Source organism: Siniperca chuatsi, linkage group LG18, assembly GCF_020085105.1.
Source record: "Siniperca chuatsi isolate FFG_IHB_CAS linkage group LG18, ASM2008510v1, whole genome shotgun sequence".
In the NCBI taxonomy this organism is placed as follows: Eukaryota; Metazoa; Chordata; class Actinopteri; order Centrarchiformes; family Sinipercidae; genus Siniperca; species Siniperca chuatsi.
In genome coordinates this window covers 8,469,658-8,481,722 of record NC_058059.1, presented here as the reverse complement: position 1 = coordinate 8,481,722, position 12,065 = coordinate 8,469,658, and the positions used below count along the sequence as shown (strand labels likewise).

The 12,065-nt window shown below is 40.8% G+C and overlaps 2 protein-coding genes across 3 annotated transcripts; both read left to right on the top strand.

Annotated features, from left to right (window-relative positions):
* Positions 1-3,252: 3,252 nt before the first annotated feature.
* zgc:122979 (uncharacterized protein LOC641576 homolog) lies at positions 3,253-7,446 on the top strand. Its single transcript, XM_044174090.1, has 4 exons — positions 3,253-3,724; positions 4,402-4,660; positions 5,027-5,580; positions 6,541-7,446. Exons 1-4 carry the CDS (start codon positions 3,617-3,619, stop codon positions 6,772-6,774), a joined length of 1,155 nt encoding a protein of 384 aa, XP_044030025.1. The 5' UTR covers positions 3,253-3,616; the 3' UTR covers positions 6,775-7,446.
* A 672-nt stretch (positions 7,447-8,118) lies between these two features.
* Positions 8,119-11,854, top strand: hwa (huluwa). Of its 2 annotated transcripts, none has more exons than XM_044174093.1 (3): positions 8,119-9,221; positions 9,793-9,988; positions 11,271-11,854. In XM_044174093.1, the coding sequence occupies exons 1-3, from the start codon at positions 8,649-8,651 to the stop codon at positions 11,435-11,437; spliced, it is 936 nt and encodes a 311-aa protein (XP_044030028.1). In that variant the 5' UTR covers positions 8,119-8,648; the 3' UTR covers positions 11,438-11,854. The 2 variants fall into 2 exon arrangements, with proteins under 2 accessions (XP_044030028.1, XP_044030026.1); XM_044174091.1 differs by having other exon boundaries at positions 8,120-9,221; positions 9,790-9,988.
* The last annotated feature ends 211 nt before the right edge of the window (positions 11,855-12,065 follow it).

Below are 12,065 nucleotides of genomic sequence, written 5' to 3'. Positions count from 1 at the left end.
ATTTTATTTCAAGTTCTAAAACAAATATTTGATTACAAAACAAAGAATACACATTTAACTTTAACCCTGCAGTTAAAATCCGGGGGCACAAACAAAAGCAAAGACAGTGGCTGTTCAATGCATCTACTACTCAGTATGTGAGAACACCAAACAACACCACAAGAACACCAGGCTGCATGTAAGCTGTCCGCCTTCTCACCGCCTAACAATAACAGTGTCAGTGCAGCTTGGTACTTTAATTAGCATTATTATCGCTGAGACTGACAGGCAACTTTGTATGTGTTTCTATGAGAGCGACAGTGTGAATGTGTGAAAAACAGGCCAAACACAGTCAGACTGTTCCCGTGGGCAGGAAGAATGAACGCTGTGTAAGAGGCTGTTCTGATTCACTCTATCCTGCTCAATCTGTGAATACTATGTAAGAGCTGCTATCTGGTGCATGACGCTCCGGGCTCAACATGTTCATACCAAATTTGTCTGTCGTTTCCTGTAAGACGAAAGGAGAATCCCCAGGAAACTCCAGCCCCCATTGGATGTATGAGGCATCACAGGAGAGGAAGCACTGCCATGTATGTACGCTCCCTGTGACACTGATTTCTATATCAGAGTCAACTGTGTCGTAATCCTGTAGTATGATCTCTAAATAGAAATAGTGACTTTTTCAATGAGAGTAAAAATCAGCATTCAAGCAGATGACTTGCTGGATTTCATCAAGAGTGACTTGTGGTGATGATTTTTAAGTCAACAAGATTATGTGGGGTTTTTTCCCCCATGTTTATTTCTTAATCATCACACAAGCCCTCATAAATAGACTTTCCCTTATTATTTTTCTCATGTTTACAAAGTATCTTCTTGGTTAGGGACTGAAGAGACATTATTGGGGGGAGGTGGGTTCAGAAAAGCAGCATGTATTGTTTGTTCTGCTGAAGGGAGGGTTGTCTGATTGCTCTGGGAGAGCAGAGGAGGGTTTTTAGTTTTTTCTATTTCATCTTTTTCTTTCCAGTTTTACTGAAAAATAGACTTACAACAAAATATGTAAGTCCGAAAAAATGCCTTTTGTGTGCACCATGGACCATGGTGCCACCACAAAGGTGCATTTTGCCATATGCAGAGGACAACAATCTAACTATACTGTATAACTGCTAGTAAAACAATATTGTCAGTTTTGAGAAACAGTAGCCATGGCTCTTTTATAGTTAGTGGAGGGCGTGCCATTTTTTTCACTAGCCAACAGTTGCCTTTGCTTTATTCTGCACCATAACAGAACTGTGGTAAAGTTAAATGTATCATATAGAGTTATCCTATGATCTAATGCATGTTCAGCACAACACAGCCTGTTCTATTAATGGGTGAGGCAAAAATATTCAAAAATAGCGAGGGGCTAGAATACTCTGCCAAACAGGAACCACATTTGTTAGGTTTTTGGCAATTACCAATTGTAATGTGCGAAGTGAAAATTATTGTTCCATCAACAGATTTAATTTGAAAACAGGGCTGAGTTATTAGGGAGAAGGGTCTTTCTTTTTGAAAAGTCAAATACGCCAATCATTTTTATACAGGTCTTTATTACTATGGACTCAACATCAGACTCTTAAAAAAATGTTCATCATTGTTTCTGGCAAGGCAGTCGGCATCCTTCAGTCAGTCAATGTGCTTTTGAGGTGATATCTTGAATTTTCACAGGAGGAAGGTATTTGAACACTTACCAAACAACACAGGGTTTTTTATTAACACATTCACTTACATAACTTGAAGCTGCCCTTTGCTTCCACAGCTGTTTACTGTTGGTTATGAAGTGGCTCATTTGCATTGGTTTCCATTTATTGTCTGTAGCACTATACACAGTTTCTATGCAGAACTACGGGGGTGGATGCATTTACATAAACACCTGCACAATCTAATGGATACAGGAACCATTCAATAAATACTCCCCCTGTAAAGCTTAGACCTTTTCTGTGAAACTCCATTAACAGAACTGTTTAGGTCCAAGTTCATTTCAGCAACAGGAAATAAACCTGGACACATTTAGAGTGTTGGTCAATGGAAAAAATTTAAGGTTGTAAATAGCTTCACTTTTTGTTTGTCGGATAATGTTAAAGTATAAGGCACACACTTTTTTTCCCCATCACAACACCCCCTATCAACACCACAACAAAGGAGCCTAAAAAAAAGGCAATTATATGTTTATGTCATCAAGGTAGTATATACTGCTGTGCTATTCAGTGGCTGAAAGTAACTAAGTACGTTTACTCAAGTACAGTACTTAAGTACAATTTTGAGGTACTTGTACTTTACTTGAGTATTTCTATTTTATGTTACTATATACTTATACTCCACTACATCTCAGATTAAGATTTTACATTAAAAAAACATAAGCTTAGAAAATACAACACGTTGTTCAAGATTAAACCAGTGATTCCCAACCTTTTTGGCTTGTGACCTCTTACAGGAAAACAGTAGTTGGAGCCCCTTGTCACATTTCAGATATGAGTTGTTTGCGGTTTCACCAAAGAGAAATTTCCCCTGTAGACTTCTCAAATGGTTCATCATGATTAGAGAAAAGTCCAAGAAGTTAATATAAATTAGTACAAGCAAAACTTTACTTTGTTTTTTCATTCTTTCCTGTCTCATCAGGAAACCCCTAGATTGGGAACACCTGGACAAAATTCCAAAAAATTAATAAATATATATATTTTATAAGTAGTTAAAACTAGCTCCACCTCAACCAGCTAGAATAGTAGCTGTGATGTAGGATTTTGATTGCAGGACTTTTATTTCTAATGGAGTACTTTCACATTAAACGTTTGTTTAAGTACAGGATCTGAATACTTCTTCCATCACTGGTGATATTTCACTGAATTGCATTAAACGGTATAGGCGTTCATGTTATTGTGTCGACCCTGTGTAAACACTAATTGATCATATACTGTAACCTGAGTGTTCCTTCACATATCTGACCGTTTAACAACTTTATATATACGGAGCTATAGCTATTCTAAAGTAGCCCTAAAAACCCACTGTGGGTAGTTCAATTCCCTGCATTCTGTAATCCACAGCAAAGTTATATAGCCTTAATATTTAAAACGCGTGGGCTGATGTTCAAATGTACAAAATGTGCATAAAAACGTACTTGAGGACAGGGGGTCCATCAGGTGACTGTCTGGAGGTTGTCTGGGCAGCCAGCAGGATGTTTTAACTGCATGTCTGGTTGTTCTGTTCCGTCTGTGGGGGGAAAAAAGGACTCTCTGTACCTTGTGTCGTGACTGTCTGCTCGGCTCTGCCTTCAAGAACTCCGGAAACAAGCCTCGAGATGGAGAAGGAGGCTGCAACATCCGCGTGATCATCGCCGGAGCACCAATGGCTTTCCACCGAGCAAACTGAGGACACCGGTATCCCCTGCCGCGCGTGAGGAAATGGGCGGGTCCGGGGAAAGCTCGGTCACGCTGCGTGGGCGGGTGAGTGTATAGTAACGGAGCTGCCGCGCTGGTATTTAACAGAGAGCCGAGGAGAGCTCAGACAGGACGAAGCGTAGCCCGACAAAGCGAAGCGATTTCAGCACCAGCGCGACTGGACAGCGACACGTAGCCCAAACAAACCCAACTATCCAACAGCCATCATGGTTCTCATCTGGACCCAGTTCGGTATGAAGCACAAAAATGTGAATGTCAAGTGCAAAGTGCGAGTTATGCACAGGGGTGACAGCTCAGGCTCATCATCATCAGCGGTAAGTACATTTCTGAGAGTTTCTTTCACCTTTTTGTCCTTTTTAAAAGCCGGTAAATCACTAATTAAATCATCATGTACTCAAATTATAGTAAATTGAACAGGCTGTTAGAATACTTAAGTTTCATATAAGGCATGTTAAACAAGTAAATTCGCTGTAAAACAGTAACCTTTGATGTACCGGCATCTTTCTGTATTGAATCGTCATTGACTTATGTCTGTTGCTGTGGATTCATTCAAATGCAAGAGTCGCTGTTTCGCATTCAGCCAATCGCTGCAGAGAATCTCGGTCGTTGGGGGAAATCTTTTGCTCCACACGATTTGCCCCCTTCTCTCGCGTTGTGCTGTGCATCAGCTTATGAAATTCATGGAAATGCAGCGGCACAGAGATAAGGGTGTTTTCCCAGAGAGTGTCTTTGCCTGGGGCTGACTTTCTGCATATTTAAAGATACTGTGCAGCAGTTGGTGTGAAGGATGTCCGGTACATCATCCTGTTTTGTATTAGTTATTCATCATCAGCCTTTTTGCAGCATGTAACACCTGAGATGTCCATGCATCAATGACAATATGAGAATTCAAGACACATGCAAAAAACAAAGTAAATTCGTTGACCAGACTTTTATGAATGGAGATATGACAAGTAAATGGTCTAATGACTGACTGTTTTTGTTTCCACAGGAAAGCTCCAAATCTGAGCAGGACACGCCCTGCCTGTCCATCAAACCCACCGGCAAGGACTTCTACAAAGTCCTGGGTGTCTCCCCTGAATCCAACGAAGATGAGATCAAGAAGGCCTACAGGAAGATGGCTCTCAAGTACCACCCAGACAAGAACAGCGATGCTGATGCAGAGGACAAGTTCAAGGAGATCGCAGAGGCCTATGAGATCCTGACTGACCCCAAAAAGAGAAGCATATATGACCAGTTTGGAGAAGAAGGTGAGAGTGAGTTTAATAGTTAAATAGCTCAAATAGTAACTGAAATTTGGCTAATTACTCTAGCATAGGCTGATGCATTAAATATTCATGTCATCATCAAGGCTAAATACTGATGTGCAGTGGGATGATCATGACTCCTATTAAACCAGCTAAACATGTGCAGCATAGACAGCTGTGAGGCTGATAAATTATTCAGGGAGCAATGAAGTTGAGGTAGTTTTCCTGAAAATTCCTAAATAGCTGATGTTTAGTAAACCATCTAGAAGGAGAGGCAGCATCAATATTAGAATAAGAATGAAGCATCAGATAAAGCTGCAGATTTTAATGAATTTAACTTAACTCTTTCTGTTTTCTTTGTGTTTTTAGGCCTTAAAAATGGAATGTCAATGGCGGGCCAAGGCAATGTTTTTCGCAATAATTTCCACGGTGACCCCCACGCCACCTTCTCCTCCTTCTTCCATGGCTCCGACCACTTTGACATCTTCTTTGGCTCCGACGTTGATGGCGAAGATGACCTCTTCAACCCCTTCAGACGGTTCCCCTTCAGCCATGTGGGCGGGTTCGCCGGCTACGAGGGCGGGTTGCGAAGAGGCCAGCGGCGGCTGCAGGGCGATGAGGTGGTGCACGACCTACTGGTGACCCTAGACGAGGTAATGCACGGCTGCACGAAGCATGTGAAGATCGCCCGCAGCCGCCTCAACCCTGACGGCCGCAGCCTGCGATCTGAGGACAAGGTGCTAAATGTGGTGGTGAAGAAAGGCTGGAGAGCGGGGACCAAGATCACCTTCCCCAGGGAGGGAGATGAGACGCCCAACAGCACCCCTGCAGACATCACCTTCATTCTCAGGGACAAAGAGCACACCCAGTACAAGAGAGACGGCTCCAACATCGTCTACACAGCCAAGATCACCCTCAAAGAGGTGAGTTTGGTGCGTTTACATCAGGCTTAAAGGTCCATCAGGGTTAAGAGTTTGACTCCCAGAGAGGCCAAATTTATAATAAAACACGTGACCGGTCTATAACTAGATATACTATGTCATTTTGCCAACCACCTATACCTACTCAGAGAAAGGCTAAATCTATCCACCACATCTTGTCCTTTACATAACTGTTGAATGATGCATTCTCTGAAATGCCAAAGAAAATCGATTACTGAAAGGCATCAATAAGACATAAGGCAGAAGGTACAATCTCTGCCAAATCCAGGGAGGGTAATATCTTTGATTGCAGTCTTAGGACAGAACACAGTGTTCTGTTGTGGGCATCTGAGCCCCCAGCTTACAATGGGCTGACAGACCCCCGCTAACAGAACAGCAGCAGCAGCCTGCCAACGCCTCCGTTACCTCACCAGCCCCTGCAGAGTAAGAGAGAGAGCAGGAGCTAAATTTAGCCTCAGCGCTGACTGCCCCCACTTCACTCTCCCTCTCAGCTACTATGTGTGCTGCAGACTCCTCTGCCTCTACAGCGCAGGCAGAGAGGCAGCTTTTTTGGCTCGCTCTGTCACTGGCTCTCACTTCTACCAACCCACACACAGATTAGCAGGGTAGCAGTCAGAGAGACTGGCATTTCAAAGAGCTCCTCCATCTTCCAATGGCTCCCTTCACTCACTAAAGCACTTAACTCCCACACAGAGCCAGTAAATGGAGCAGCGATTATAACATCTGTAACACCGGTTTGTTGTATAACACAGAAAATCGTTGAAAGAAGAAAGACATTTATCTGTTATGTAACTTGACACTTTTAAAGATCAGGCATTTAATTGATTATTTTTTTGTTCCAAGTGTACTTCACCCCAGTCAGGCCACTCAGAAAGCCTTATGAAACTCTAAATATAACAGGTCTACAGAACTAACTTGTTCTTGTTTTTTTTTCCCCTCCAGGCTCTCTGTGGCTGCACAGTAAACGTCCCAACACTTGACAACCGAATGATGCCTCTACCATGCAGCGATGTTATTAAACCAGGTGCTGTTCGGCGGCTGAGGGGCGAAGGTCTGCCCCTGCCCAAGAGCCCGTCCCAGCGAGGCGACTTGGTGGTGGAGTTCCAGGTGCTCTTCCCCGACAGGATCCCACCACAGTCCCGCGAGATCATCAAGCACAGCCTGGCCCAGTGCTAGCCTGCTTTATTGACCTGATTGACACAGCTTCACCATGTGTGTGTGTTGTTATCAATTCACAAAAACACAGCCTTGCCCAAGGTGCTAGTATCACAACCAATCACAACCTCTTATTGTGTTTGGAGATGGCAAGCAGCGCTTAAGTGAGTTGTAGTTCAGTGAGTAGATGACTTTCTGCAGGTGTTAGGCATGATGCACAACAACTATGATGCTACACGGAGCAGTGAGTTCAGAACTGATGAATGGGGTCTTTGGTATCTGAGGGCGTCCATTGACTCAATAGCCTTTCTCTTGAGTGAAAAGGTAATTTGTACTGTTATGCTTGCAAACCTATGGCAGGATATCAGTGTGCTATTCAAGTCTGTATAGACTTCCTTAAACCTGAATGGTAGAAACGTAAAAAAAACAAAAAAAAAACAACTTTATTATAGTTATATGGTGTTCATATGACTGATCTTTTGCATTGATTTATTACAATAGCAAAATGTACTTGTGTACAAAGATCTACTTTGTGTACAAAATGCAAAAACATTGTCTCTAAGAGAGATTCATCTGTCAAATGTTCTATTGAATTATTTGAAATGTTTATATATATATTCTGCAACGTTGATGTATTATTACCTGAGAGACATGTTTGGAAGCATGAAAAATAAAGGAAAACATAGAATTTGACTTCTGTTCTTTGTGATAAACATGTATTTTGCAAGACAGCGTACCTGTATAAGTGGACTACAAAAGTCCTCAAACTATCAGATATGTACAACACTACATCTCAGAGGCAAATATTGTACTTTTTACTCCACTACATTTGTCTGACAGCTTTAGTTACATTTCAGATTACACATTTTCATACCAATCCTGTCCAGTTAAAACCACTTATCTCCAAATTTGGTGATTTTTGAATGTTGCTGATACACTAAAGGAGGATTAAGTGTTCCTTTATGAGTTGAGAAAATGATCCTACTTCTTAAGAAAAATAAACTATTTAAACCCCTTTGGATTAGCTGGAAAATATCACAAAGCTGAAAACAGGGTTGTGTTTTTCTGAGCTCATGAAAAGTTGAGTTTTTAAAGATACAGGGTTCTCACAGGACGGCGACTCTACAAACATATAATGATCTTATTGAAAATGATGCATCGCTGTAGATTAAACTAACCAACAGTATATAAAGTAGTTAAAATTAACTCAACCTTAAATAACTACAGCAATAAAATGCAACATACACATTAATGCAGCAGTAATATTAATCCAAAAACATCATATATAATAGTAAAACACTGACAGGGAGCATTTTTCTGCATAATGAGTACTTTTACTTTGGATACATTAAGTACATTTGGTCGATAATACTTACATACTTTTAGTAGGCCTAGTAAATACTTCTTCCATCAGTGTATCAGACAATGCAGTCCATAAAATCACGAATTTAGAGCAAGAAGATCATACTTGCAGAACTTCAGATGCAGTGATGCAGGAGTCTGGCCACCTGCTGCCATCTAGAGGTGATTGGTTGCTATGACAACGCAAAACATCCTGCACTTAATAGGACACACCTGTTGATCTGTAATCTATGCGGCTGCTAACTGAGTGAGCGTTGCACAGTCGTCTCAGATCAAGCCTTTGCTTTGTTAACACTTACAGTATTAGTCTACAGTCATGAAGACGAGGGTGATAAAGGACAACACTCACATTTGGAGACTGTTTACATTTGAGAAGCAGGCTGGCATGTTGCTATTAGATCAAAAATACCTCAAACACAAAGTAGTCCACATTGATTGATACAACAAACCACCTGCGCATTCAGAGACAACGTGAAATCTCAATTGAGATCAGCAATTCTCTAAAATTGACCTTTTATGTCCTCTGGAATGAAATGTCGCAAATAAGTCAGACCACACCATCAGATCTGACTGGAGGTTACCCTGTGACAAATTTGACTTTAGTCGTCCTTTTGCTCATACCCTGTGTGGTCATTCTGCTTCTGCTGAACTGTCTGTTCCTGGGTTACAAGTTATTGATCCTGTCAAAGAAGAACAACAGACAGAAGCGAGAGGAAACGGAGGAGATGCTTTTGCAGTCCACCTTGCAAAGAGTCCGAAGAGTATCCGACGTAGCCTTCTCCCCGCTGCAGGACGGGAGGAGAGCTTACATGTCTCTGTCGGAGCCTGTCCTGCCGCATCCTGTCACATCTTCCAGGGCTTCATCCAGAGAGAGGGCCGGGGTGGATCACAGGATCCGGCTCCTGAGGCCAGATGGCGCCACTGGCTCAGGGTCCCTGAGGGCGCCGAGCACCATCCGGGTCACTTCCTCTGCGTCTGGTTCCACCCCAAGACGGACATACAGCATCAGCAAAGCGGGCTGGTGTAAAAGCGCACCAGTTTTACCGCAGTCCAGTGATTCAGAGGCTGAAACCAGAGTGAACCTTGTTCCGCCAAACTCTCCTACGGTGAGTGGTCCACTATAACTGGATAATAACTGGAGTCAAGGACCATTGTGAAGTTGTTGACAAATTACTAAAATATTCACATTTTGACCATGTTTTAGGCCGGTGATGCCAATACACGAAGGTCCAGATTCTAGTAATGTAGCCTACTCAACAGTGAACCTGAAAACTTTTTATGGTATTTTAAAATATTGAAACAAGAATAAACATTGTGATTCTCACTCATTGCTTGACCTGCATATATAGCCTACAAATTGGTTGTCAATACATAGAAATATTTCGGCTTATTGCTGTAAAATATAAAAATGTATTTAAATCATAATACCTGCTGTGTCTTCCATCCAGTTTGCGTAGCTCTCGTCTGTGTCACTGCTTATACTAACTGCCCCATCTTGCTTTTTTGGTTTATTCCAATCAAAAAGGAAAAGTAAAACGTGCATCCTAAACTCAGATTATTACTTTAAAAATAACAACAATGCATGTCCACCTGATCCAACTTCCAGTTTAAAGCATTATAATAAAATATTCGTAATCCAAAGTGTGAGATCTATATTTTTAACTTTGTTCACAGCAGGAGACGGAACATGTGGGTTACATTCATCGGAGCAGTACTTACGACATGCTGACAGACGTGAACCCAGGTGTTGCAGTGCACGTGTTTGACAAAGTAGACTTGGAGTGCGAGTACACCAACCCGCCTTCAGAGACGTCCTGCCTGAACACATCTGCAGTGGGTCCTGGACTAGACAGCGACTTTGGTGCCAGTGCAGGTAGGCTTCAGTCTCCTTCAGCTGCACTGTAATCACTATGGCTGTCTAATGTTACTGCTGCATCCAGCTGGCAAAAACAAGTCAACTGGTGGTACAGTATGATGAGTAAAAAGGGTGACGAGAGAGAGCATTGTACATCAGTGCTGTTTGGTTATTTTGATCATTCACACAGAATCTCACCAGTGAGGAACATAAATTATCTTTCTGAATGAATGAAAACTTGTAGGGAGCAGTTTTGCTGGTTTAATGGTAACGTCATATAAAGAGTTGTTTTTTAACAAATGCTTCAAAGGAGTCATGTGTAAAGTTATAGCATTTCTTTTTAAATAAAAAAAAACAAGTTATGAGTAATGTATTAGTTTGTGGATAACAAGGTGGAGCACCAATTGCAAGCTATGTATGCAATATATATCTAAATAATTTGAATAGTATATTTTAATGTTGAATGAGGCTACTGTAAATAATTTCAATCTGCTTCTTTGTAGGCAAATACACATGGAAAAGTCCAAATGCTAGACAGTCATTTGTTGTTTTAGCACTGGATTAATCAAGAAAACGGGTCTAGTCAAGTACAGCTATGTACTAACCTCTTTCTTGTAGCTGCAATTTTCCCTCCAATTAAGTCAAAATGTTTTGTCATCTGAAATATATAATCTGTTGTGTAAAAGTGCTATTGCTCAGTATAACCTCCACTACAATATCTGCCTAGAAAAAAAATATTTGTTTGCATTGTCATTGCATTTGCAAAGCTTTGATACTAACACCTAAGAAAGAGGCAAGTTGTCTAATGACAGTGAATGAAGTATTACAAAGGGACTCAGGGATTCACTGTCATCAAGTTTCAAAGTTGAACTGCTTTATTTAAAGTCCCTTCTACTCAAAATATTACTTCACCTGGATGTTTGACCTTCACTGCGCGGAATGATGTATGTGCAGAGTTTGACACTCAAAGGTCGTTTTTACATTAATGTGCTGAAGAGGGAAAGTTTCTCTGTTACCTTTTTAAATCTGAGTTTAACATGTATGTACAATCATGATTTTGTGACATCACAACTAGTTTGGAAGCCAATCATGGTCCAGTATGCAAGTTACACAAGTGTGATGTGGAAACTTGACTGGACTTTTCAGTGATGTTGGAGACATTTTACATCCAAAATTTGGAAATGAATAATATTTGCATATCAGCCACAAATAATTATTCAGAGTATTTTTATATGACTTAAAACATATAACGAGGGGATCTTTAAACAAAAGTTCTGAAATACGCACGATTTCTTTTCAGGTGTCTCCCTGCGGATTCTGTCAGCAGACAGTGACGGTCTGTCCAACGGTGTTTTGGCTTCAGCCTTGGAGTGGGATTATTATGACCCCTGCTATGTCAAACAGAATAATGTACCCAAACATAAACACCACAGACCTGTAATGCACACTAAACAGTACTGGGTGTAATATGTCCCAGCTGTCGGTGTGATTAGTAATTTTTAATGTTTATTTATTTATTATTACTTATTTAATTTAAATATTCTATGCATGTTTTATTTTTTGGCAAGACAGAGTCAATAGTTAACTTCAATCACTATGACTTTACACTAGTTTAAATTGACATAATTTTGATTAAAAATGCACTCAGCTTCTGCATTTGTTCAAATTGCAAAATATTTACTATGCACCTTCACTTAAGTTATTGTGTAATGTTTACTATGCACTTCTTCACTTATTGATGTAGATAATGGTCACTATTTCATATGAACAGGGCTGTTCAGCCCATTCTGGCTTTCATAAATATTCACATTAAGATTTCCATTCACTGCTATTGTTTGAAATGTTTTGATTCACTCTGACCAATAAAGACTAATTTGGAATTTAGTTAAATGCTTCTTGATTACCTTTTATCTTTACAACCATCTAACATGTTTTTAAGCTAATGAATAATGAGGATTTTTCTGATTTTGACATCTGCCATGTACAACCATCACCAGCAGAGGGTCCTGTAGTGTGGTTGGTAGGTTTTGCCCTTTGCCTTACAGTTTTACCCTGTAGGAATAGACAGATGCAAGTAGATAACTGATGATAGTGA